A 26,934-nucleotide genomic window follows, 5' to 3' on the forward strand; every position below is an offset into this window, starting at 1 on the left:
ACCCCCGACATCTGGCCTCCCCTGACTCCAGCCAACTCTGCAGCGGTGAGGACTTGTTTGTCCTTTGGGACCCTGGTGAAGGCCCAGGCAAGAGTTGCTTTTGGACGTCGTACTCAAGTTCCGGGATGTCCACATCTCCTGGACACCTCACTGGAACAGGAATCCCGGACAGCAACCCCACAGCATGAGTCACAAGATCCCCAGCTCCTGGGGCCCCAGCAGGGAAGCCCCCCCCCCCCACCTTCCCCCAGGAGCAGAGCCATGGGTTTAACTCTCCCCTGCACCACAGGACAGCTGAGCAGCCTGGAACTCCTGCCCAGCTCACGGGCAGCACCTGGGTGGGTACCTGGAACAGCACCTCTGCCTTGGAGCCTCCTTGCCTGCTGCCAAGGGTCGCCTGGGACTGGGCTGGGGCCCCTGCGCTGGGATCCAGGAGAGAGCACCAGCCCTGGGCATATACACCCTCTACATGAGAGCTGCAGTCAGACACGACACCTACGGGGGACAGGAACGCATTCCATGGGGAGCCCCTGGGAGCCTCACGGGATCATGAGTGTGCTCTGCTCTGCTCGCCATCCCTCTGTGGGCACAGGCCCCAGCACCAGCCTGCAATCTGGCTTGCTAGGCAGTGAGCAGGGCCCCCAGATACCCCAACCTGGATTCCCCCTGCAGCCAGAGTAGGGCGGCCAGAGTAGGGCGGCCATGTGGGCGGTGCTGAGGGGAGGTGGTGTTGGGGACCCTGGAGGCTGAAACTAGCAGGGTGATCAGGTCACCAGGGCTGTCCACGGATCTGGACATCGACCCATCTATGAATCAAGGGGCTGTCAGCCTCTCCAGGTCACTCCTGCCTGACCTGGTGTGATGATGGTGGGGAAGAGGCCATGCCCAGTGGGGTGCTGGGTGCTCAGGGCCCAGCCCTGCCAGCGACAGGTGGGTAGAGCCTGCTCCCAGGGCTGCCTGTTAAATCAGCTCAGATCACAAGCCCACAATGCTGCAGGCCAGGAGGGGTCTGGCTAAGTTCCACGACCCGAAACTCTGCTGGTGAGAAGCCTCACTAACGGCAAGTGGACCCCAAAGGCAAAGGTCTATAGGGGGAGGACGTCCACCTGAGAGAGGCTGGGCTGCCCAGGCAGGGAGCCAGTCTCCAAAGCCCACCGCACACTAGCACACTGGCCTGAACCTGGAGCTTGCCCCTCCCCTCGGGCCTGACATGAGAAGTGGGCCTTAGGCCATCCCACCTGGCATGGGCCAGGGGCCTCGGGCATGGTGGGGAAGTGGACACTGGCAACCGGTGCCCCTCCTCACCCTGTCCTAGGTGTGGGTGATGTCCGCTCTGCATGAGCAGGGTGTGGTCTCTGAGAGCTCAGTCACTGCTAGGAGCCATTTCACAGAAGGGGAAACTGAGCCAAAGGCTAGGGCCACTGGGTGTCCAGGAGCTGATGGACACACTGCATGGAGCCCCCAAAATCACTGTCTCCAAGTGTCTTGGGTAGGGCAGATTCCTCTCCCCAGAGCCCAGCCTCTGGCCGGGCCCCAACCTCGCAGACAGCACACAGCTAGAAAGCTGCAGGTAGCAGGGAGCTCAGCCATGGGCGAGGCGGGGCAGGATGATAACAGCATCTGGCAGGAACAGCAGGGGGGACACTGCTGACCTGAGCCAGAGCCCCAGAACAGACCTGCATTGAGTCCAGGTGTCCAGCAGGCCAGCTGGGCAGTCGGGGAGGGGACAGCAGGGCCCTTTCCGCCCTCCCACCTCCATCCTGTCTGCCCCATCTCTCTCTGGGATGCTGTCTCTTCTGGATTTTGCTGACATTTGGCTAGTGATGTGGGGGAAGTGGAGAGCTGCAGGCACCCCAGAGCCGGGAAGCACTTCTAGTCTGGAGTCCCCAAAAGGCCCTTCCAGGCACGACGCCCCAACCGCCAGCATCCTGAGCATACCCAGGTATACGCCGCTAGCCTGTCCACCCTTACAGGAACTAGCGTCCCCAGCTTCTGCGGCCCACAGCCGACCTGCCTCTGCCCCGCAGAGCACCTATGCTGCCTCAACCACACCCCAACTCTGTGCAGCCTCTGGGGGCTCCCGCCAACACCAGGCTCTCTGCAGAACCCACCACGCAATATTGGGGTGAGCACTAGAACATGGTCAGCCACTGGTCCCCCAAATCAACCCCTAGAACAGCCTGCAGCTGGGTTGGAGGGGCACAAGGGTGAGCTGGGTCAGAGAAAGGAGCTGGACCGTGGGCGGGGGACAGGTCCGACCTTCCTGGGTAGGTATTGCCATCGCCCGGCAGCCAGTGGCCTCTGAGGCAGTGGCAAGAGAAGCCCACTCATCTGCAGGGGAGAAGCAGGTGCTTGGGGAGGCCCAGGGCCACAGGGAGAGGTGTCCAGCAGGACAGGCCTCACACAGGGCTCTTGTGCAGATCCTGCCCAAGGTGGGGTGCTCCCGAGCCCCTGAGGAAGCAGGTGACCGTGGTGCTGGTGCACTGTGGTTTGCGGCTGCTGTCCGGGCTGCCCAGCAGAGGCAGGCAGGGCCCTATGAGAGGTGCCCACAGCACCAGCTGCCTAGGACCTGCTGGAACGCTTGGTACCGGCCACCCTTAGGCACTGTCCACAGCTTTGGGTCAGCCTGGGGCAGGCCACAAGCCTGGCGTGCAGGCACCAAGCCCACAGCTCCCATCCTCCCTCCTGCCTGTGCTCTGTGGGAACAGCAAGTGGTGCTCCCTTCGGCACAGAACTGTAAACTGGAGCGGGCTCAGAGCAAGTGGGGACCCCAGGTGTCCCAGGCACACTCAGTAAGGCACCAGCCCTGCCAGTCAGGTGCTGCTGAGGTGACTCGACCCTCTGGGTTGTGACCAAGGAGATGGAACCAGCGCAGCCCTCCGGCCCCCAGAGGCTCTGTCATTTCCCTCTGTGCCTCCTCGAGGGTCTCTGGAAGACCGTGGCTGGGCCAAGGGCCTGAGTCGGCCACAGTCCTTCGAGGACCGCTGTGGCCGGAGCCTCGGCCAGCTGCCTGGAGACTGCTGGAAGGCAGCCACCAGCCTGCACATTGCCAGTGGGAATGTTCTGGGAATTCCCAGAGTTACCAGGACAGGCAGAGGTCAGACGGGGCCCTGGGTTCCCATCTGCCCGCCTGAGGGGCACACGGTGGCAGCCGGCAAGGCCAGGGTGGGCATGAGTAAGGAACACAAGCTCTGTGTCTGTCCTGATGTTTGGGCCACAGGCAGCACAGGGGCCGGGGGACTCTTATGCTGCTGGCATAGCCATGTCCCCAGCTGCCAGCTTCTGGGTACCGGGCACCACTGCCAAGATGTGACCACCTCACAAGGTCCCTCCTCCATCCTGGTAGCCCTGGGGTGGGGGGAGGGCACCTTATGGCCCTGCGGGGAAGCCTGTCAGCTGGCAAGGCTCAGGGGCTGCAGGGCCTGCTGCTCAGGGTGGCTTCCCGCTGCCCTGTTACCATGGCACTGTCCCCACCCCCACCCCCACGCTGTGCACTGCACCTGGGTACCCCAGACACGCCTTCCCTCCCAGGCTGGGCCAGGCCCCACTCTTCACTGGGTGACCTTCCCCAGCCCCTAATCTCAGGATCCCTGTGCCCAGGGCAGGCCCATGGGGGCCACAGGGAGCCCCAGTGAACAGAGGATTCAGGTCCCGCTGCCACTCTCCGTTGATACCCCAATATTCTGTATTGTAACCCAAATACTGCATATTGTAGTCCCATTATTGTAACCTTTGTCCAGTGAGGGCAGCACCTGAATGTTTTCAGGAGGCTGCTGCTTCAGCTTCTGATGTGTAAATTTTTAGGCCTTGGGGAGTCACAGCCTCTGACTTTGTACCCAGCTGACTGGCTCTGCCACCCCAGCGTGCCAGACTCTACAGAGAGCACTGTGTGAGGAAGCAGGGAACTGTCAGGCTGGCCTTGGGGACTGCAGCCAGTATCTGGTTAGCCTTGTGTGCATCACTTAGAGCCAACTGAAGGGAGGAGGAGGCCCATCGCCAGCTCTGCACATCAGCGACACACGCACAGAAGGGCAAACCTCACCTGCTGCGGGTTCCATCTGTGTTTACAAGGAGGAGACCCTCGGGCCAGACCCTCGTCTTTCTCTAGCACTGCTGGTGCAGAGGGAAGCAGGGTGTCCAGGGCGTCCACCCAGTCCTGGCCAGCGGCAGCAACTCCACTGTATCCTGGGAATCCAACAGCCACACAAGGACCTCGCCCTCCAGCACTCACTGAGGACCCCGCTGCATCCTGAGGGGAGTGAGGGCCCACACACCCCACCTCAACCCTCCATGAATCAAGACACTGCCAGCCTGCAATGGGGCTCCCAGGAAGGAACGGGCCAGGACCCCAGGGTGCAGCTGGCCTGGGAAGCTGCCGTGGATGCCGGCCCCAGGAGTGGCATTGATGGCAGCAAATGACCAGAGGTCCACAAGCCAGGCACATGGCCACGTGCCATCTGGCACTGCGGCAAGCAGCACCAGCTTGGACCTCACACTGTCCACACCCACATGGCTCCCCCACCTTGAGACACCTCGGGCCCTGCTGGGGTCCCCATTCTGCAGACAGCTGAGCATGTCTGCACAGAGCTCAGGGCCCAGGCTGTGCAGCCACTGTCAGCCAGGTCCACTGGGCCACCATTAATCAGCCGGAGTGGTGGTGGCCGGGATGACAGGTCCCTAAAGGGCTGGAAGAGGGTGGGTGTGGGGATCCTCCATCAGGAGAGGCCAGATCAGTCACCGCCACGTCTGCCCAGCGCAGCCCCTTCCCGGGGACCAATGTCCACTGCTGTGTGACAATGGATGCCCTGTGTCACAGAGAAGGGATGCTGGGTGTTGGCACCAGCCCGGCCACAGCGGAGGCCTCTCTTCTGGACAGGCAGCACTGTGGCTCAGTCCTCAGGGCCCCAAGTTTGGCCTCCATAGCCCCGGCCCTGGCTCAAGCAGAGGACAAATCCACACCCGGTTCCACCTGGGAGCTCCAGGCCCTGGGAAGGGGACAGGGGCAGTAGACACCCAAGCCCACAGAAGGCCATGGAACCCGGGGTACTTGAGGTACCTGGGGGGACTGGGGTCCAAGACAGAGCCCAGAAAGGGCAGAGGGATCCAGAAGAAGCCTTGGGCGTCTCCCCCACAGCTGGGTGCTCTGTGTGCTACAGCGGCTCCAGGGCATGGGCAGGGTGCCTCGGCCCTCACCACAGCTGCTCTACACCCTGTTGTGGCAGGGTCCTATGGGTTCCCTCAAAGTGGAGCTGCGGCCCTCCCAATACCCAGCAGGAGACAAAGGCTGAGAGTCAGGTCCCTTCCAAGGCCCAGCCCAAGGTCCCTGCAGAGCCCCCCAGCCACCAGGCCCAGCTGCCACTCAGGCAAGGAACAGGAGGGGAGAAGGCACAGTCACTGCCATCTGGGGTACACGGAGCCCACACACCTGACCTCTAGGGCCTGAGACCAGGCTGCCCTGTCCCCCTACTCTGCACCCCCCACTTCATCCCTGTCCTTGTCACCTTACCCCTCCTCCAGCCTGAGCTCAGGAACCCACAGCCAACGGGACTTCCCTGCCTTGACCTCTGCCTGTGCCGGCTGCTCATCCCAGCCATCGTGCATGACCTGAGGACCCTGCAAGCCACAGCAGGGCCTCACCCAGTTCCCTTCCTGGGTGGCTCTGGTAAGAGGCAAAATGGGGCGGGAAAAGAAGGGGGCTGGGACAGCCCAGGGGAGGCTGCCCAAGCCCCTTAGGCAGGGGAGATGGTTGGGCCTGGACATGCTGGGCCCCAATTCACATCCGCCCACCAGGGCCTCGGGCTGCATGTCAGAGCCAGAATTGACGGGCCCTGCCTGCCCGGGGCCAAGAATCTCCCTTTCCTGAAACCAGGTGTCACCCAGACAGGCCAGGGCTGCTCCCATGTCTCAGCCAGGAGGCTGATGAAAACCAGCTGCTCCAGAGCCAGCAATCAGGCTGCAGGGGCGTAGCAAGGGCTGCAGGGGTCTGAGGGCTTCACAGAGTCCCCAAGCTGGGGCCTGGAAAGCCATGGCCCTGGGGACAGCAGCTCTGCACCCGCTGTGCCTCACAAAGGAGCAGGAGATGCCCAGAAGCCCTCAGCCACATGCCGGGTGGTGCTGGGGGGCCTTGGTGTCTCTTTCCCAGAAGGCTCCTCCAGGAATGTTCTGCTTGGAGCACAGACTGGCCCCCCTTCCCTATGAGGTCCGTGGTACAATTGGGGCTCCCTGTGCAAGCCTGCTCAGGGCTGACAAGCCTGCTCAGCGCCCTCGCAGGGCAGGCAGAGGGTGAGGGGACTGAGGCGGGGCTGAGCCTGTGCACCCCACCCCCACCCCACGAGGCTGCTGCTCCCTTCCAATGCACGCCAGGCGCCAGGCACCGCTGGAGGTCGAAAACTACAGCATCTGGGGGATGGACGGTGGGGACACAGGGAGTGGAGGCAGCTGGGGGCATGGCTGGCCAGTTGTGCAGAGATGGGTGGCTCCCAGTAGGCAGTCAGGGGTGCCGGGAAGGCCAGGCAGGGAGAGGAGGCGAGAGTGCAGGGCACAGGTGAGGCAGCAAGCAGCGCTCCAGACAGCGGGCACCCTGGGCTTCCACCCGGGGCAGGAAGCTCACTGCGGCCAGGCAGGGCCCCGCGTCCCCGAGGGGTGCTGCAGCCAGGGGCTCGGGCACAGTCCTCCAGGCTCCCCCACGAGCACCCGCTCACTGCGCCCTCGGCCTCCACAGTCACACGGTCCCCATCGGTCTCCTCTCCTAAGCCTGCCACACGAGGCAGCAGGGTGCTGGGACCAGGGCTCAGATGCTGGCCAGAGGCCAGGGCCAAGCTCAGGAGCTGTTCCCCACCCCCCACCCCCCACCCCGCTTGACCTCGCCAAGCTTCCTCGGAGCAGAGCAGGCTGAGCAGGGAGGGTGACCCCAGTCAGTCCTCTCTCCTGTCCTGGCACCCTGAGAGCTCAGCCACACCCTGGTCCTGCAGGGTAGGAGAAGGCAAGAGAGAGAGGTCCAGTTCTCACCAGGCCCAGCCCACACAGGTCCTAGCCGCACTCATGGCAGAGCCACCAAGCCCTGTTCAAAATGCCCCCGGGTTGCTGCCAGGACCCAGGCAGCCAGTAGAAGGGGCTTCAAGTGCAGGGCCGTACTAGGACTTCTCTGAGCCCCGCTTCTGGGCGTTCCTAGCACCAACAGCCCCAGTGTGGGCTAGGGACATCCAGAGTGTCCTCTTATGTCCTGGGCACATTCCATACCCCAGCTGGAAGCCAGGTGCCCAGAAGCAGGGCGGGATCCCTGCAGCATGGATTCTGGGCTGGCTGACCCCCAGCCTGCCCTGGGCCTCAGTGTCCCTATCTCCAAGTTCAGAATGTATACAATGGATGCACAGTGTGAAGACCAGGCAGGTCACTCACACCCTGGGGGTCTAACCTGGACCCACACCAAAAGCCTGGGGCAGCACACACCACAAGATCCCCCACTGTCATAAGTGGGCAGTGAGGACCCCCAGGGATGCAAACCATTAGGGAAACTCAGGGGCCCCAGGGGCAGCGTGCAACCCTTCAGGCTCCAGGCTCCTGCACCAGACAGGGCCAGGTATCAGCCTTGGCTTGCACCAGATGGAGTCCCAGCCCAGGACTGAGGGCCACAGCTCCCAGGAAATGTCGACCAGGCAGGGCAGGGAGCGGGGCCAGCAGTCAAAGGCAGAACCAGAACGCGCCCCTGCCCCTGGCGGGGAAATGAGTTATCAGGAAGATCGGGCCAGCGCCTTCCTGAGTTTCTGTCCAAGCCAAAGGCAGCAGAGCGAGTCTGACTCCAAGGGTTGCGCCAGCTCTGCGTGGGGAAGGGGTCTCGGAGGCAGGCAGTGCCGTCCACGGCCCCCTGTGCACCCATAGCCCCAGGATTAACTGCGTCCTGGCCACCGGGACTGGCCAGTGCAGAGCCTGCAGCTCGAGTGCATCCTCTCCTGGGTGCAGTGCTGCAGGGCTTCTGCCTGTCACTCTCCATGACTTGGGCACACAGCGACTCTGGTCCTGTCTGCAGGCGTCCCTGGGAGGGAACCTGGGAGGAAACCTGGGATGCACGCTCTGCCTCCCCAACCTCCACAGGGCCTTCCCTGGACAGGGAGGGGCTGGTGGCCCTGGATAACCCCAAGCCCTCCGTGAAGCCCAGGATCCTGGCCCAGAGAGACCTGTGAGGTCTGGGGCAGAAAACAGCACGCCCGTGCCCTGAGGCTGCCGCAGTGCCAGGCAGGTCCAGAACCGTTCCCAGGCTGGAACTGAACGCAAGGTCACCTCCTCCTGGGCTGGGCTTGCAGGGGAAGGAGGGAGTTCCTGCAAAGCACAGGGGCTGGGCCTTCCGGTCCACTCAGCCTGAGGCTGCGCAGGGCAAGGGAAGCGGTCCTGGAGGGGTCCTCGGCCAGCAAACACTGCGTGAAGACGCAGCAGGGCAGTGGACATTGAAGATTCCAGCCTGCTCCCTGAAGACCCTGCCCCGCTTGGCACCCATGAGGGACCCCACTCTCAACCAGCACCCCACCCCGAGCAAGCATCAGGGAGCACAGACCAGGCTCCCGAGCCCCAGTGAGGAAACCCAAGTGAGCAAAGAATCGCAGGACCGGGAGCTGTGAGGTCAGGCTCAGGCAGTGCAGAAGGGAGCACCCTGGAATGCTTCCTGGGGGCAGAAGTCACTCCTGAACCTGGGAGGAAACCAGCTCCTTCAGCCAGGACTGCAGCCAGCACCGCGCTCTGGGCCCACTAAGGAAGCCACTACCCTCCCCACAGCCTCTGATCTGATGGGGACACCCTTCCCTGGACCCACACCTGCACAGCAGCCCCTTTCCCCACCTGCTGGCCGCTGCAGGCTGTGTGATCCAGCTTCCCGCCTTTCAAAGGCTGCTACAGGCCGAGGTTTCCTTCCTAAAACCCTAGGGGGCCCACATCATTTCCCATTGCCTCCAGAGGACAGGGTCCAGGTCAGTGCTCCGGGGCCAGCAGATGGAGAAGGAAGCCCTGTCCCCAGATTAGTCCTAGAATCACCGGAAACCACTGTGGCCCTGTGCTTTCCCCAGCTCCGTATCCAGTCTCGAGGAGATGACACCGGACCCTCACATGTGGCCACTCTCGCATCAACTCAAAGGCACCGGTGGTGGCGACAGTTACAGTGCACAGATGGGGCAGAGGGACACTGGGCAGGGACTGAGGTGGGAGCCCAGGTGCCAGGGGACAGGAAGGTGACGGGCAGCAGCCACAGACAAGGGAAAGCCAGCCATGCCCCACTGGCCACAGATGCTGAGCTTCAGCGTTTGACCCCCAGGTTTCATTTGGAGCAGTTTTGCGGAAAAACAATGAAATCGCAGGCTTCCGCGTGGCCAGTCTCCCGGGCACACGCTGGCCCCTCTGTCATTAGTATCTGCCCACATGAAGTGTGGGTGTACACTGACCAGTGCTCGTTACCCTCTGGAGCTCAGGTCCATGCTGGGCTTTGGGGCAACACAGAGAGACACAAGCCCTGCCTTGCAGTGCTAGGGTGGGTCCACCAGGACTGGTCCACCACCCTAGACAGCCCTGGTCCCCAGCTGCTTGGCCTTCCAGCCCAGCCCAGGAAACCAGGGCTCCTGCCATCGCCCGCTCTGGGCTGGCTGTGCCAGCCCACAGGAGACCCTGACCCTGACCCCTCAGCCTTGGAGGAGCTATGTCAGCACTGCTCTCCCTGAAGCCAGGGTCACAGGGGATGCTGGGGATGCTGGGTGGTATCAAGCCCCCACCCGTGGTCTCCAGGAACACTCTGGAAACGGGGTCACCGGGTCCCCTGAAAGTGACCATGGAGCATCTGGGGGGCAGTGGGCGGTGGCTGGACCACAGCTGGACTTTCCCCCCTTGACTTCCCCCTTCTTGGCCCATACCTGTCCAGAGCTCTCGGCCTTGGGCCCCTCTGTCTCCCATGCTGGGCATCGAGGTGGCCCTGGGTGGCAGCGCTGAGGCCACCCTGCTTCTGCTGGGTGCCAAAGAGAGGAGGCTGCTGGGGCAGAGGCTGAAGGTGGAAACTGGGTCTCGAGCTGGGCTCTGGGGGTACAGTGGGAGGCAGGGCACGCTACACTCTGCTCAGACTCGAGGCAAGGACAGTGGTAGTCCCCAGCAGGTGGGGTTGGACCACAGAAGGCCAGACAGTATAAGTGACAAACGATGGGGCATGGGGGACTCAGGCTCCTGAGTGGAGCCTCAGGGACCCCATGCAGGCGCTCAGGAAGCAGGGCCCTGTGCAGAACCTGGAGGCTCTGTTGCCCAGGCTGTGTCTGCCCAGGACCCTGACATCTGGCAAAGACAGGCACAGCCACGTAATGGCCAAAGCCCCCAGTGCAAAGGACGGAAGCCCTTCGTGCAGACGTGTGACAGGGGTCACGATGCCCACTCTAGTGAGATGCAGGCCAGGGTGGCTCCTGGGTGTGGGGCCAGGCACACTGGAGGAGATGGCCTGTCCTCCCACACGCCATGACTGTGAGTGCCCAGGACCACTGTGACAACAGAAACACAACAGGGACCGGGGATGTGAACGCCAGTGCGGCCCAGGCCCTCTCATGGGCCTCCCTCCGTGTGTGCTCCAGGACCTCCAGAAACTCGGGGACAGACTTTGGCTCCTTCCCCATTTGTTTCCTACAAAGCAAGACAAGATGTCAGAGGCCCGAGGCGGCCAAGAACATTCCTCGGCTCCTGGAACATCCAGGTCTTCCCTCCCCCGCACAGCGAGGCCCTGGGACCTTCCAGCTCCCCAGCAGAGCATCAGGCCGCAGGTGGTGGGGAGGACAGCACCAGGCAGAATGGACGGGCGGCCGCTCAGGGCAGGTTCTGGCATCCTCCAAGTGTGCGTCTCTCTCCGAAGTCTGCCCTGGATGTCAGGCTCTGTGTCTCTCCCTGCCGCTGCCTCTGCCATGGGCACGGACATAGAGGTCCTGGGTCCCCCACACTCACCCCAGCAGGGCAGCCACTGTCCCCAGGAGCTCAGCTGGTTCCCATTCCCCTCTGCTGATCAGTGCACCGGCCATACAGCTCAGCCCAGCCCCGCGCCATGGCACTGTCCCATTTCTATAGCCACTGTGGCCAGTGCCTGGAAAATACTGCCCAGACCTGGGCAAGGGTACTAAGCCGGAGCCAGAATTGCACACTCAGGGTCACCCTCATGGGGTCTGGGAGGGGTACAGGCTCCCTTTCCCGTGAGCTCCACCCCACACTGCCCAGACACCCAGCACCACTAGGAGCCCCCAGGGCACACCCATGCCTCCCAGGCTGGCCTCTAAGCAGACACCCACGAGCCCCCTGCTGGGCTCCCTGCGCATCCTCCCTTCTCCAGGAGAGGCCCTGTGGCCTCACACAGGCGAGGACTCTCAAGCCACCTGCTGTTCTCACCCATGCAGAGCTGCCTGGACCAATGTCACCCTGGCCGTCATCCATCTCCAGCCCATCTCTCCAGGAGTCTGTGCACCTCATCTCTAGACCCCTTGCCTCCACCTTGGCCTGCAGCAGCTAGACAGAGTGACCACATGTGTACTCCAAGCTCCAGACTCAGCCACTTGACAGGAGCAGTACCACGCTCACAGGGCCGCCAGGCCTCGTGGTCAGGCCATTCATCATGTCCATCGCCCCGCCCAGGCTGACAGTGTCCCCCAGGCCCATCTCAGGTCCTTCCCAGGTCTGTCCCGTGCTTTCCTTGAAAGTCCTGCCATGACCATTGTGACAGCCCTTCCTGCCCCAGGCACCCCACCCAGCCTGACCACTGTGTGGTTCCAACACGTGTCACACAGAAATCATGACCTTTCTTCCTTCTTGGCTGGTCCCCAGTGCACCCCTGGTCACCTTGGGATCCAGCAAAGGACAGAAGAATGGAGGGAGGCATGGACACACACACACCCCAGCCTCCCTGCCCCGCCTGCCTGGCACCTGGGCTTGGGTCTGGTCCTCTCCCCCACCATGCCCAAGACCTCTGTAAGTGTCAGGTCCGAAGACAGATTGTGTCCCCAGGGGACTGGACCCTCAGGTCCGCAGCCCACCTTCCCGGAGGATTCTAATGACAGGATCCCAGGCAGCCCACAGCCTGCACTGGCTTTGTGATACCACCAGGCGGTGCCAGTGCCCTGCAGTGCACCCTGGCACCCTGGCACAGATGGGAACCCAGGGGCAGGCCTGGGAGGGGGAGGGTCTGTGCTCCCCAGACTGCCCTCTGCTGGGCCTGGCTGCTCAGGCTGCTCTCACACCCTCCCAGCTGTCCTGGAGAGCTCTGCAGTGGTGTAGCCTGGGGTGCAGGGGGAAGCTGCCCCACTCGGCCCCTGCCCTCCAGGGCTCCAGCCGAGACCCCCACAGGGAAGCAGGTACCACCTGGCAGACGACAGTGCCAGCTCCTCAGTGCTCAGCCTCCATGTACTCTCGTCACCAAGGAGCACTCAGGCCATCCTGGCAATGCAGCCAGCAAGGGTGGAAGGACAGGCCAGCCCAGGACACAGCGTGAAGACCAGGATGAGGGCACCCACAGAGGAGGGAGGAAGGAAGGTGACTCAGGGGTCCCAGGGGCAAAAGCCTTGTGGACCAAGTGACCAAGGACCCAGATCCCTCTGCCCAAGGACCACACTGGTTTGGTGAGGAACATGGAGAAGCCTCCAGATGGGGTGGCTCATCCACTGAGGAAGCGGGACATGCCTGGGACGCTGGAGCAAAACCAGCTCTGCTTGGACAGCCTTGCCCCCATCCTGGCTGGGGGTGGCACTACAGACACCCAACACCAGCGGAACAGGGAGCCCTGGGGCCTGTGCCTGCTAGGGCAGCTACAACGTCACTGATGTTGACTCGCCACCGAGGGCCAGCTCCCAGACGCCAGGAAGCAAAGGCAGGCTGCAAGGTCAACTTCCAGCTGACAGCCCTCTCGAGGCTGTCAGCGCCTGGGCTGCCACCTCCTGGTGCCACACCTGTCCTGCTATCAGCCACCTGGCTGTCATGCCACGCAGGCCCCCAAGCAACTAGGCACAGAGGGCAGGGCTCACCCTGGAATGCCTGCAGCTGCCAGGGCCCAAGAGCAGCCCAGGGACGCAGACACCAGCCCCCTCGCCTGCAGAACCCTGGCTAATCACCCCGCGGCATGAGCACACATCCCAAGAATCCCGAAAACAAGCAATCAGCGGATTGCCTGGAATTTGCCTCCCTGAATGGCACAGCTCTGGGTGGCCGTCACTTGGGCAGAGAGGACACCAGACACAGGCTAACCCGGCCAGCCTCTGCAGCCAGGGCCAGGAAGGAGGGCAGCTCACAGGCCATCCCGGAAAACCCTGGCCTCTTCCTGCTGGGAACGACCTGCCATGCTGGCCTCTCATGTCCAGGCAGTGTCATGAGCAGACCTCACTGGCCATGACACTGTGCACACGGAGTGCTGCTGGGTCCCCTCCTTCCAGGCCAGCCATGACTGTGGGGCCTAACACGTGGCTGAGCTAGGGAGGGCTGCACTGCTGAAAGGGCCACCTGCCCACTCATGTCAGGCCGCTAGGGCCACGGAGCTACAGGACAGAAAGAGCTGCAGGACAGGGCTCAGAGCTCAGTGCCCCTCACCCACCTCTGCAGTGACTATTCACAGACTGAGCATGTCCCGGGCGAGCCCTTCCCTTCCAGCCCCCTTGGCAGCCCCCTGCACTGGATGCCTGTCCCCAGCACCCCATGATGCAGCTCTACCAAAGGCAAGGACCCCGACAGACCACCCTACAGCCATGAGCACCTCAGGTGGGCACCTGTGTTCTCCGTGCCCTGTGGACCTGGCACTCTGTGGGTGCTGAAGGAAGCCTGAGCCCAGCGAGCATCCCCACACAGGCCTGGCTGGTCCCTGCCCCTGCCCCTCACCTTAGCCCAGCCTCTCCTCTGCCCAGAGTAGAGAGCGTTCACCGCGATCCAGCCAGCAGGAGCTGTCAAATCGGGCACTGTGGCTTCCAGGAGAGTGGGCAGAGGCTGGGCCTCACTCAGCCCATGGCCACCGAGAGGTGTGTAGGGGCCCAGGCATGGTTTTCTGTGACTCTCAGGGGCCTCTTGTCAGAGCAGGGTGGCCACAGGGACCTGTACTTGGCTACACGTCCCCAGCACCGTCCAGCTTCCTGTCCAGGCCACTCTGGGTGGTGAGGACCATCATCACAAATCCCAAGTAACTCAAGTCCCCACCTGTGAGATGGGAAGAGGGTCCACTCACCCACTCACTCTGTGGGCAGGGCCAGCACCAAGGCACAGGCCCAGGCTGCTGGAGGCCTCTGGAGAGCCTCAGACCGATGCCATGGCCAATGCAGGGGAAGGGACTCAAACGGCTCAGGAGGCCAAGGGGCCCACTCACCACAGGCGGCAAAGGGCAAAGGCACAGATGCCCCATGGGCCGTGCCTGGTGCCTCTGCCTGGGATCTCTGCTGTAACGGTCCCTAAAAGACTACTTCATCTCCACAGCCGGCCTGGGAGAGGCCACCCAGCCCCACTATGACAAACCAGGCCAGGGAGGACCCAGCCAGGCTGGAGAAAGACAGAAGCGCTTTTATGGGCGACACGGGAGGGGAACAAACCTGGTAATCAAACGATTCATGGCTGATGCACATGCCTTCCCCTCGGCCAAGCTGGGTGGAGGTGGCTATTGTGCAGAAGGGTCCCTGATGGCCTGCAGAGGACGTGGCCCAGCCAGGGCACAGCAGGGTAGACAGGGACAGCCACACGGGTCCAGCTGGGAACCCCACCAGGGGGAGCAGGACGCACAGATGTCTGCCTAGCTACGAGCCCCGAGGAGGAAGACCAGCTTCACTATCGGCTTCTCCCTCCGCACTGGGCCCGTGCAAACCCTCCGGTACCTGTGTTCTTGGGTGCCCAGCCCTCAGCAGGAAATGGGGGCAGAAAACCAAGACCAAGGCCACCTGCTCAGGAGGCCAGAGAGCACGGCTCCCAGCCAACCCGTATCCTCTCTGGTGAGCCAGGTGCTCCTGGGTGTGCTGGGTCCCCAGTGCAGGCTAGGATCCCTTCCCACCCCAGAGGCAAAGGGCCTCCCGTGGGCAGCCTCCTGGCAGACCGGCTCCAGCCCCAAATGGGATACTCTGGCTAAGCCTGGACGCAAACACAGGGAACCCCAGCCCGGGTTGGGCACCAGGCCACCCTAGACCATGCCCACCTAGAGAGGCATCCCAGGTGGGGCTCTGCGGCTGAAGGTCTAGACAGTGGCCCCAGCAGGTGGCCGTCTGAGAGACAGAGGCAGCAAAGGGCACTCAGCTGGCCCTGGTCCTTCCCACCATCCCAGAGGGGAGAGTCCAGGGCAGTAGTGGCCAGAGCAGCTCTGCATGGTATCTGGACTGGGCGAGGGTCCAACCCCCCACCCTCAGACACAGTGGGTGCATTGAGGGCACTGAAGGCCACTCCCTCCCTGCTTGTCAACCACCCCGGTTTAGAAAGTCCCTCAAGCCAGGCCCAGGGGCTAAAGGGCTACACAGGCCCCGGCACTCTGCCTGTGCCCAGGAAACTGCCTGCTCCTCATTCCTTGGGCTCGGCTTCCCGGCTGAAGCCAAGGACCCCACTAGCCAGCTTCTTGCTCTGTGGGAACCAAAGCTCCAGCCGGGTGGGCCAACAAGGTCCAGGGAGAGGCCTGGGTGGGACCAGGGCACAAGAATGTCAGCAGTTTCCTGGGAACAAGCCCATGTCTCGAGTGAGAAAACTGACCCTGGGGGACCCGAGCTGAAGCTCCTGGGACTAAGAAAGCACACCGAGGCAGCCCCAGGGGTCCCTGCTCTGTCCCTCGGCTGGCTGTGAGGAAGAAGTGACCACTGGTCATGAGTCACAATGTGCGACGCTTGCATCAAAGGCCGACATTCTTTGGCGGAGGTTTTCCTTACGGGTCTTTTCACAAAGACAAGCGCTGGCCAAACACAATTCCAGGTCACCGTGGGCGGCCTGGCAGGGCACCTGCCTGCGCCCAGGCCAGTGCAGAGGGGCCACTTCCAGCTGGCCTGGTAGGCTCTGAGGCTGTGACCTGTGGTGCCATCCCCAGGGCACCAAGGCCCGTGGAATTGGGGGAAGGGCTCCTCCTCCTCGTGATTGGAGGGCTCCTGGGGCTCCTCCTCCTGGGGCTCCCCATGATCACCAGCAGAGGCCCTTCCTCCAGGCCCCACGCTTTTATCCAAATGAAGGAATTTGGGAGAACCAGAAAAAGATGACTTTTATTTTCAAAACTGGAACCAATTAGAACAGCGGGGGTTGGTTAAATGTTCCCCACTGTGTCATCTAGGTCCTTGGTGCCCAAGCCCAGCTGGGAGAAGGGGGGACTGTGGAAGTTTGGGTGGGAGCCAAAGAGCCGAGGATGCCCTGTGGGCAGTACACACTTCACACCAGCCGTGCATCCCGGCCGTGCACGCTCAGCCTGGCATGATGGGCCCTGGACAGCCCCGGGCACGCAGCCCTGCACACCTTGTCTGTCCAGGTGAGGGCGCTTAGCGAGTTCCACTGAAGGCAGCAGACTTCCCTTCCTCAGAGACCGCCAGTGAGCCCAGTCCTCCAGGCACAGATGCAGAGCCCTACCCTGCCTGGGACGCCACCCCTCTTACCTCCAAAGCTGCCCTCAACAGCACACCCAAGCTCCAAGCCTTGGCCCCACACAGGAAGGTTCCTAGTGTCCCGGGGAGGCCTCAGCCTAGTTCTGCAGTTCCCAGCATGGTAGCCAGCTCCTGCCGGCCCTCCCTGACCTCAGCTTCCTCTTCTGACAGACAACGTGAGAATTCCACGAGGTCACGCAGGCAGGGCTGGGCTCCAAGCCAGCAAGGGCTCTGGCTCACAAGGTCCTGGGGTTCCCCAGGGACCATCACCATGGTGACCAGGAGGGGCCCTGCCACCCCGGGGGCTGAGCCTGCAGCCCAGGTGCCTGTGAGTCTGTGACCCAGAAGCCAGATGGAGGGGCTGGTGAGCCTGGGCCCACAGTATGCCCCTCTGGGAGCCCGAGGTGGGCCTCTGAGTCCACTCAGCAGGGGCTGCTGTGAGCCCAAGCCACACAGCTTCCTCACAAGTGCACAGCACCCAGAGGTGCGGGCTCCTCACCAGATGCACAAGTCCCTCCTGCCCCCCAAAATCAATTGCGGTTCCCCTACCAGTCACCAGGCTCCCCAAAATGAGTCTCCCTACCCCACTCCAGCACCATTTGACTTCAGGAGACCAAGTCCAGGGTCTCGAAATAGACACTGCTCATGCCCAGGAAGCCTGGCTGGGGGCTCTGCAGAGGGGAGGGGGGGTGAGCAGCCAAGGAGGAGGATGCAGCTCCAGGGGCAGCGAGGATTCCTCAGCCCCGGGACCCCAGGAGCAGGGCCCTGCTCTCAGAGCCCACATCCAGCTGTGGTCAAGGTCCCCAGAGGTGAGGCAGGACTCTGGACTCCATCAGCCTGGCATCAAGCAGGAGCAGGTGACCCATGACCGGAGGGGCCTGCCAAGGCCAGGGACCTGCAATGATGCTTAGAGACTCCCTCCTGAATGCACAGGCCGGGCCGAGTCCAGGAGACAGTGGTACTGGGGACACCAGAGCACCCAAAGCTGGTCTTCCCAGCAGTGGCCAACACCAGGCATCAGCGCCCAGCCAGGTGCTAGGAGAGGACACTAAGCATGGCCGCACAGGGACCCGCAAGAGGCAGGAATCCCCTTCACAAAGGGGTCTGATCCCGCCCAGAAGCAGCTACCACGCAGAGAAGGCTCAGGGCCACCCAGGCTCAGGCCCCTTTAACTGTACAGGGACAGTGGGGAGCGCACGTCTACCAAGGAGGAGGGGGAGGAGGAAAAGAAGAGGGGAAAGGGTGGGGGAGGGGAGAGAAGGGGGAGGGGAGGAAGCCATGCTTCCATGGCCTCAAAGAAACTAGGAAAACACTCTGCAGAGGCTCTTCCAACCATTTTCCAAGCCTCAGAATGAACTTTGCTCCAGAAAAACCCTGCCACCGTGCAGCTGGCTGCCAGCCTGTCCCCTCGTTGCCAGCCCTGTCTGCATTTTCCCTGAAGATGACGCCAGCCCTGCAGTCAATTTTCACGGTCAGGTCCATCTGGGTTTCCTGTCTGTGCCCTCAGCTGGCTGTCTCGCCTCTGCTGGGACCCTGGATGTCCCCACCTTTCACGATGAGGCATAATGAGGGCATGACCGAGTGGCACTACCACCTGGGGTCCCCTGGGCCCCCAGCACTCACTCTCCCTCTCTGACACCACGAGTCCTGGGACCGGACAGCACGGTTCTAAGATCACACAGTGCAGGGCCTCCTGCTGGGCACAGGGCTCTGGGGTCACCGCCTCTGCCGCCAACCTCGAGGAGCACCACTCACCATCCTGACTGTGGAAGCCCAGGGGACAGTGGCACAGCTGGGCAGAAGAGCCCAGCATGCAGTGAGGAGGGGCTGTGAGGAGGGTGCAGCAGCCCCAGGTACCCGTGGGACTTAAAAGTCCCCAGGGTCCCCTCCATCCAACTCCAGCTCTGCACTCCCCCAAAGGAGCCTTCAGTGTCCCCCAACACCGGTGCCACATCCGGTGAGAGCTGAAGGGAACCCTGAGTGGGTTGAAACAGCTTTCTGGGGAGGCCTATGGGGAGCAGAGGCCCAGGGAACAAGAAGGCGGCAGGTGGGGGTGTGGTCCTCAGCTGGGAGGGCCCCTAAGACCTGGTGGTACAACCTACTAGGCTAGACTCCGGGACAGACGGGAGGAAGCGAGTGACCCTGGCAGGAGCAGTCCTTGTTCCCTCCTCCTCTGCACACTGTCCAGCACAGGTGGCCCAGGAGCCTCCTGGGGGTTCAGCACTAATCCCTTGACCAGAAGTCACCACCTTTCACATCCCTGTGTGGGACAGCAGGCCATGCGCCTGCCTCCCCGGGGGATGCCCACGGTGACTCAGCCACCCCCTGCCACCTACCAGGGGGACTCTGTTCATGGGAGAGGGCCACACTGCGCCAGGTGAGGATCCCTGAGGTTCTGGGGCACAGCCAAGCCTGAGCAGCCACCCCTGTGTCCCCCCACCTGACCCTCTTGCTCCCACCCGGTGAGCCCAGCAGGGCTCTCTCTGCAGCAGGTGCTGTCCTTGCTGAGATGCCCAGCGGGTGACTCGGGTCACATAGCAGCTGCTGTAACCCAGCCTGAGCCAGACTCCGCCAGGCCGAGGGTCAGGCAGGCGGCACAGACACGCATGGCCTCCATGGAGGCATCCCCATCCTGTCCCCACGCAATCACAGCCGAGGTGTGGTCCGGGGACCTTCCTGCAAGCCGCCCCCTCACACCTGGCCTCACTCAGCCTCCCACCCAGGACACCTGCAGCCTGAGCAGAGACCCGTGCGGGACAGGGTGGGGGCTGGGGAAGGGGGCGGGAGCTCAAGGCAACCCTCAAAGTTCCTGGGCCAAGCGGCAGGAAGACACGGGCTCTACGCCTGACCCAGAAAGTGCAGCCAGCTGTGTTTACGCTTAGCCAGGAAGGAGTTTCCTTTGTCCCCAGACCTCCAGTCCCAACAGCCGCCCCTGGCAGTCAGCAATCGAGCCCAGAAGCCTGGCCCGACGCCTCTGCCCTGTCAGAGGGCAGAAGGCCAGGCTGCCCACATGCACCCTGGCCACGAGGACCCCACCACGCCCGGTTCAGACTTCCAGAACTCCTGGCCCAGCCCCACTCCCACACCCCCCAGGGCATGTACACCACCTCCGCCTTCCTGGACCTGTGTCCTGCACAGCCCTCACGGGTCCCTTGTCCCCATCCTAGCACTTCTATCCCTCCTGACCCCAGGACAGCAGACTGGGGCCACGACCCGTGGGTGTTTGTATACCTGTCTCCCCAACCCACCTTTGAGAAGCAGCCCTCCTGGTGCAGCCTCTTCCTCCTGGGTCTGAGCTCCCCATCTGTCACTCGGGATGCACCCAGTACTAAACCCTACAGGGGGTGTCAGTGCCAGATAAGATTATCCACAAAGCTCCCAGCGTGGCCTAGGCTCAGACCATCCAGACTGACCCCCAGGGTGACCTCCAGGGACACCCGCAGGCTGGTCCTCAGGGGACTCCCACCAACAGCATGGTCTTCTCGGGCGACACTGGTCAGGGCTACTGCAGAATGGGTGACCCAGTGGCAGGGGCTTTGGGGCATGAGGCTGGGGAACAGCCTTGAGTCAGATGCGGCCTGGGTGCTCCTGACTGATACCAGGGACGCCCAGCCCTACACGCTGCCAGGAAAGCCAAGTGACAGCTGGAGACCCTGCTTCCCCAGCCAGCCAGGGAGGGGCTGGGGGTCACAGGGTGCAGCCAGACCCAGCAGGCCATGTCTACCCCATGTCCCTCCCGCAGCCAGTGAGGAGGCCAGAACTGAGGCGACAGCTCCCAGAACCTTCCAGAAGGTTCTGCCTTGGCACCCCTGCACCCCAGGCCCTCCAGGCATGAGAACTAAACTGACCAATGACTGCTGGCTTGGCCCCATGTGCTGTTGCCCGGGGAACACAGTACACAGGTAGATGCGGCAGGGTGATGCCGGGCAAGCCCGTCAGAAGCTGCAGCCCGGTCGCTCGTGTGCTAACCGTACCTGGGCGCTGGGCCCGGGGAGCTGGATCAACTCAGCACTGGGACAGACAGACAGAGAAGAGGTCACAGCAGGATGTCGGCCAGGGAAGCTCAGGCCCGGCCTCAGCCTGGCCAATTCCCACACTGGGCTGCGGGGCTGGTGTGCGGTCAGGACGGAAAGGGAAGTGTGGACGGCAGGGCAGGAAAGCAGAGGGCGGTCTGGTGTCCCGCAGCCTTCCTGTGGCCTCTCCGGCCGGCCCCGCCCTCCAGCCCTCACAGGACGCAGGGGAGGGGGCCACGAGGCCTGGGCACACCAGGAGCCAGGGGCACTGCTGGATCACCACCTGGGGACCACAGCCACAAGTGAGAACTGTGGCTGCTCTGAGATGCCCACCATGGTCACTTGTGGCTGTCACAAGACACAGCCTGCCCTGAGCTCCGACCAAGCCAGCTGCCTCCAGCCCTCTGCCTCTCGGTCTCAGCAGTGTCCCATCACAGGAAGGGACTGGTCCCTGCACCAGCAGACTGGATTGCTACCCCGGGCTTCTTTCTCTTTCTTTAGGAAGACACTCCAGGGGCTCTTCCTAAAGAACTATCTGTCTCTAGTCTCTCTCAAGAATCCCCTGCACACAACAGCATATTAAAAGCACTGAGAAGTCCTGCAAAAAACTGAAATCTACGTAACAGTATCTCCACTTTACAAAGAGACAAGTGAACCTCAGAGAACTAAGGTGGCTCCTGATACCCCTTCAGGCCACCTCTCCATCTGGGCCTCCTGCGTCCCCAAGGCCTGAGCCCAAGCCACATGCAGCTAGGAAGAAGCCCCAGAACTGTGTGCAGAAGGGCCAGCTGCTCAGCACACCCCCTCCTTCAACAAGGGGCTCCAGTCTGCCAGGACCCAGCAGGGACAACATCGGAACTCAGAGCGACCTGAGCAGCCCCACCGCGCCCAGGTCACAGAGCCACCCACACAGGCCGCTGCGAACCGGTCATCGGTCCTCAGGCCCAGCAATTTTTCTTTCTGTCACCTCGAGGGCCTGAGAGAAACAGCACCGATTAGAGGCTTCCGGGCATTCTCTCCCTCCCTGCCTCAGAAAACACCGTGGGCGCCAATGCCCACCCTCTCGCCCCGTCCTCCTCGCCACCCACGCCCACCCTCACAGCCCCGTCCTCCCAGGTCAAGAGAAGGAAACTTCACAAAGGCTAGGGAAGGGCGCTGTCTGCAGCCCCAGGGGAAATGAGGAGGGTGCGGTGCGAGGGGGGGTTCCTTGCCCAGCACCCCTGCCTGAGAAGCCAGCGCCTCTCAGGGTCCTCTGCAAACAGGCAGGGCTGCAGGAGAGCTTGGCATGATGGCCACAGGGGACCATGGGCAGTCACTCACGTTGTCACCTGACCCCTGTAGACCAGAGCTGCCTGGGGCCATGGACACCAGGCCCTGGGGGACCCAGCGACAACCCCAGCAAGTCAGGGGCCTGCTCTGACCCAGAACTGCCCAGGCCCCATTGAGAGGGAGACACATAGGGCAGGGGCTCTGTGCAGACTTAGCCCCCGGGGTTACCTGAGTCCTTGGCCAAGCAATGCTGTGACCTAAAGGTTTGCTATCCCTGTTTGTGCTACCACCACGGTCACCTGGGGAGGGGGGATAGGAGTCACGAGACTCGGGGGCACAGTGGGTGGACCACACCATGCCCACAAAGATGCCCAGCTCCTCTGCAGCTTCAAGGGGTCGGCACCACACCTGCAACACAAGCCACCCCCCACAGGGATGAGGGACTGAGCCCTGGCCTGGGTCCCTGCCTGGACCCATTCTTCCCACCCAGGCCTCTGTGGCAACTTAAAAGAGTTAAGGCCTTGGGTGCAACCCCAAGTAACAGAAGAAAACCAGAAGGAAGTATCAGTCACCCTGGAACACAGCAGCAGGGCCTGCAGACCCCAGGGAAGGGCCAGTGCCAGGCCCCCACCCCGCACACCGGGGGCGCGGACCCTGCAGGAAACAGGAGCGTCTGCAGACACGGATCCCGGGCCAGGCTGGGATCGCACATGCAAGCAAACAGGAGAGAGACGTGTCAGCCCGTCACTGCTGCACCAGAAATGAATTTCCAAACACAAACAACCTAGAAAACCCAAAGCCCAGGCCAGGAGCCTGCCGCGTCGCATGTGACCACCTGAGACCCCCACCCCCATCGCCCTGCCCACTGTTCCAGACCCAGGCCAAGCGTCCAGGGAGGGTCCAGCCCTGGTGACCTTCCTGAGCTGGCTGTTCCCACGACCCCCCACCATGGGCCACAGGAGCCACCTGATCCTGACATCAGCATCCAAGCCTCAGCTCTGCCACGCCAGGGAAAAACACACCACACACACACACACACACACACACACACACACACGCACGCACGCACGCACGCACACATGCACGCACGCACACTTGCATGAATGCATGAACGCATGTTCCATCCTGTCCATCCCAACCCTGAGCAGCCACTAGTCCTAGGCCAGGCTTGGGACAGATACTCATGGCTGGACACAGTCCTGCACACCTCTGCCTTGCCAGGCACATGGCCCCTCCTCCGACACAAGACTCCACGCCCAGGACGCTCTCCACTCCCCATTCCCCTGAGAACCCCAGGGTGCAGGCTGTCGGCCCCACTTCCTGTCCTATCCTGCTCTGGGGCCCCCCAACTGTTTCAGCCCATTACTGAGCCATCGCTGGCTCTGAGCAGAAGCCCAGGGGACCAGAACCCGGCTTTGATGTCCCCCACCCCCAGCAGACCCCTTTGTTCCTTCCGGATGCCAGGAACAGAGAAGCGGGGGTGGGTGAGCAGAGAGCCATGAAGGGGGGAGCTGGCCACTGCAGGCCAGGACCCCCCCAAAGCCTGGCGGGGCCCCAGCCGCTCCCCCTGAGCAGTCCCCTTCCTACTCCCTCGTTCCTTCCTGGAGAGACGACTTCTGTCCTTCCTGGAGAAGCAGCATCCTGTCTTGCTTCTGAAGTTCACCCCAGGGTGAGCAGCTTGGTCCCCAGGAAGGGAAACTGGGGGGAGGGAGTTCATGACTCCCAGGCACCTCACGACCTGGGGCTGACGTCACCTGCCCTCCCAACTGCCCCAGAGCACACAGCAGGACAGAAGCCTACAGCCCAGGCCACATAGCCACCAACCCCTCTGGTCACCAAGAGAGGCCAAAGAGCCACTGGCCAGGATGTAACAATTGAGGCCCTGGACTGCAAGTCCCTGTGACCAGCAGGGCCCCTCCTTCCTGTGCCGGCCTGGCCTGGGCAGAGGAGGCATCCCCAAGGGCACTCACCGGACAGGCAGCCCTCCCGGCCCGGCAGCCGGCTCCACCCCGAGCAGCACCTGAGCACAGTTCGGGCCTCCACAGCGTATACCTGCCGGAAGCCGGTGTAGTAGATGGTTCTGGAAGAGAAGGGAGAGGGCATTGGCCATTGCAGGAGCAGTGCCCAGGCTCCTCGCCAAGTTGGTCCCCAGGGACAGATTGTGCCGCCCCACTGCCCCTGCCAGCGTCCCCCACAGTGGCCCCTGCTTCACGCTGAGTCAATGGGCCTGTCAGCGCCAGCTCAGGCATGTCTCAGGCAGTGGGTGGCCGGGTCTGCGTGGTTCCAGTGTCCAGCCAGACCCTGGCCTCCTGGGCCCCACAGGAGCAGGCACCCCCAGCACATACAAGGAAGGGTCTCTGCCCTGCTGCAACACTCCCTTCCTGCTCCTGTGGGGATCCCCCAGCCCAGGGCCTGCTTCCCTCCAGTGACCCTGTCCTTGCCATCCCTGACCACCAGTCTCCCTCCTGGGGAGAAAGATGGCCACCGGCTCTGTCCAGTCCAGGGCCCTCACCCCTCCTGGCTTGGACTGGGTGGAGCAGTGTCCCCAAACTCAGGTCTCCTAAAACAGGGCCTGACATGGAGACAAGGCCTGAGCTTGACCTGCAGCAAAGGCAGGTGCGGACAGCAGCTGGGCAACAGCGGGAGCCCTCACAGACAGGCAGGGGGAAGGCGCATGGGGACCCAGGCAGAGGTGGGGTGATGTGTCCCCAAGGCAGGGCCATGAGGATGGCCACGGTCAGCAGCACCCAGAGCCAGGACCAGGACCAGGACCAGTGGCCCTGAGCGTCTAGGAAGAGCCAACCCTGCGCGCAAGGATACGAGACTTGGGCTCCCGACCAGGAATAGCTCCTTAGCCACTTCCCACCCCCCACTGTCAGAGAGCACAGAGTGAGTACCAGGGGAGACAGATGACCCCCCCCTCTGACCCCCGAAGCCCTGTTGCCACCCATGGAAACAGTGACCAGGGCCCGGCCAACGGTCCTAGATCAAGAGCTCTTGAGCCCAGGGCGTGGTGGTGGCCTGGGCTCACCCTGAACTTGTTGTATCCGGTGTGTGGTAAGCAGCCTGGCCCCAAAACACAACAGTAGTTGTGTCCCCTGAGCCTGTGCTCAGACTCGCACATTGCACAAGGCATTCCGGAGCACCTCTCAGGGCCTTGGCAGGACATGAAACCACCGGCCCGGACAGAAACCGGAGCAGCAGGAACAAGATCCAGCAAGGCCTGCACCGCCTAGGCCCGTCCACTGTAAATATTTATCCCCAACCTGGCTGCGGGGTCACAACCTACGTGCGGCTCCCAGGCCACCACTCCTATGGAAAAGACCTTGGCGTGGGCCGCTGGCCCTGGAGATCTGACCCGGTTCCCCACGGCCAGCGCCAGCATATGTGGCTCCAGCACCAGGGGCCCCGTACAGGTGGGGACCCATGGGACGATGCTACCCAGGCCGCGCTGTGGGTTCACCGCAGTGCTATACGGGGTCACAGGCTCCAGGGTCTGGAGCTGCCTCCCTTCCTCTTCTGAAGCCCGCAATCAGGGTGATCCCATGCCCCGGGCCGTCGAGAGCTCCACAGAGAGCTGGGCTGCCTCTGGTGCTTGCTGGGAGATGGAGGACAGAGGACAGGCCCGCCACCCACTATCACCCCGCCAGCCCTGCAGGCTGGAAGCAGAAGCAGACAGGGAGGCACACAGCCACCACCCCCAGCACCTGCCATTCCTCGGTCCTCACCCCAGCGCAGCCCAGTGGAAAATTGAGGATTGCACCAGTATCAACCGGGCCACAGCTCCCCTGCAAGGGCCTGGGCCTGGCCTCCGTCCTGCTATGGTTAAAAAGTGGTGGTCAACTTAATGCCAGCTAAATTAAATCAGCACGGTGCTGAGCGTAGACGATCCACCTAAGGAAAGGTACCAGCATAGAGACGTGGAGAAGGAGAAGCAAGGTGTTGTGGGTTTCTCTAAGTGTTGCTGTTTGAGCCGCTGGTTTTCCTGGAAGAGCTCGTCATGACTAGCTTCCCCAGGAGAGCTCGACCATTGTCATCAGAGCAGCGCAGGACCTTGTTGGTGAGAGTGGCTGTGGTTCACTTTAGGGGAGCTCTGGTCCTTACACTGAGCACTGCTTCCTGGCTCTGGAGGGGAAGACGTGTGTTGTTTAATGGCTGTGGTGCTTTTCAGGCTGCTTTTCAGCCCTGGTCTTTATTATGTGACTTCTTGGCTGTAGTGTAGAACCCTCATTCCACCAGCACAGCTCCTCACCCCTCTGGCATAGACTTTCTGGCTTCCACTACTGACCTCTGGGCCTTCCCGGCACGCATCCATAAAAGAGACTGGTGTGAGTCCTTCTCGTGGGCTCTACACCTCCAGTTGGACTCGTGAGAGGCACTGTCATGGGCTCTAGGTTTTCATCTGGACTCATGTAGGACATTGCTGTGGGATCCAGGCCCTTGGCTAAATATTCTGGCTGAATATTCAGTGTTGTGGACAGATTTCCTGCACTTTCTGTGTTTAACTCTGGGTTATGACATATATATATGATATTATATCATAATATAATATTATAAATTCTGTGTCCTGATTCTAATTGTCCTCCTCACAATCCCTGACCACACCATCCTATGTCCCCAGGCCTAGCCAGCCATCCCCACAGAGTGTGGGAGGAGGTGTCCCCTTTTCTGCTGGGGTGGGGAGCGGGGGAGAGAAGCCTGAGCTGGAGTGAGGTGGGGTGCAGCATGGGGAGCTTGGCTGCTGCACAGCCAGCCAGAGTCCTGGCTGCACAGATGAACCCTTAAGAAAGAAAAAGCTAGGTGAGCCTGTGACCCCAGCACTCTGGGAGGCTGAGGCAGGAGCATCACAAGTTCCAGCCCAGCATGGCAACTTAGGGAGAACTTGATTCAAAGTAAAAATCAGCAAGGCCCTAGGTTCAGAGCTCAGGGCAGAAGCCAGATCATGAGGCCAGGTGCCCACTGCTCACAGCGGAGACACTGCCCAGCCAGGGACACCAAGCATTGGCAGGATCCTGGAGGTGGAGGAAGGCTGCAGAGGAGACATATTTGAGCAGGGTTTTGAAGAGTCAGCAGGACTTCAGCAGAGGTTCTGTGCC

The 26,934-nt window shown here is 62.3% G+C and overlaps 1 protein-coding gene across 4 annotated transcripts in view; it reads right to left on the reverse strand.

The window, feature by feature from the left end:
• The window catches only part of Megf6 (multiple EGF like domains 6), a 69,029-nt gene that overhangs the window by 36,801 nt on the left and 5,294 nt on the right, over nt 1-26,934 (reverse strand). For all 4 annotated transcript variants that reach the window (XM_063235344.1, XM_063235347.1, XM_063235345.1 and 1 more), the window contains exon 3: nt 23,809-23,918. In XM_063235344.1, the coding sequence (XP_063091414.1) occupies nt 23,809-23,918 (110 nt within the window). The remainder of the gene's footprint in view (nt 1-23,808; nt 23,919-26,934) is intronic.

The sequence above is a fragment of the Cavia porcellus genome, unplaced genomic scaffold (genome assembly GCF_034190915.1).
Source record: "Cavia porcellus strain 051 isolate PalLab524CR breed Dunkin Hartley unplaced genomic scaffold, mCavPor4.1 scaffold_25, whole genome shotgun sequence".
In the NCBI taxonomy this organism is placed as follows: Eukaryota; Metazoa; Chordata; class Mammalia; order Rodentia; family Caviidae; genus Cavia; species Cavia porcellus.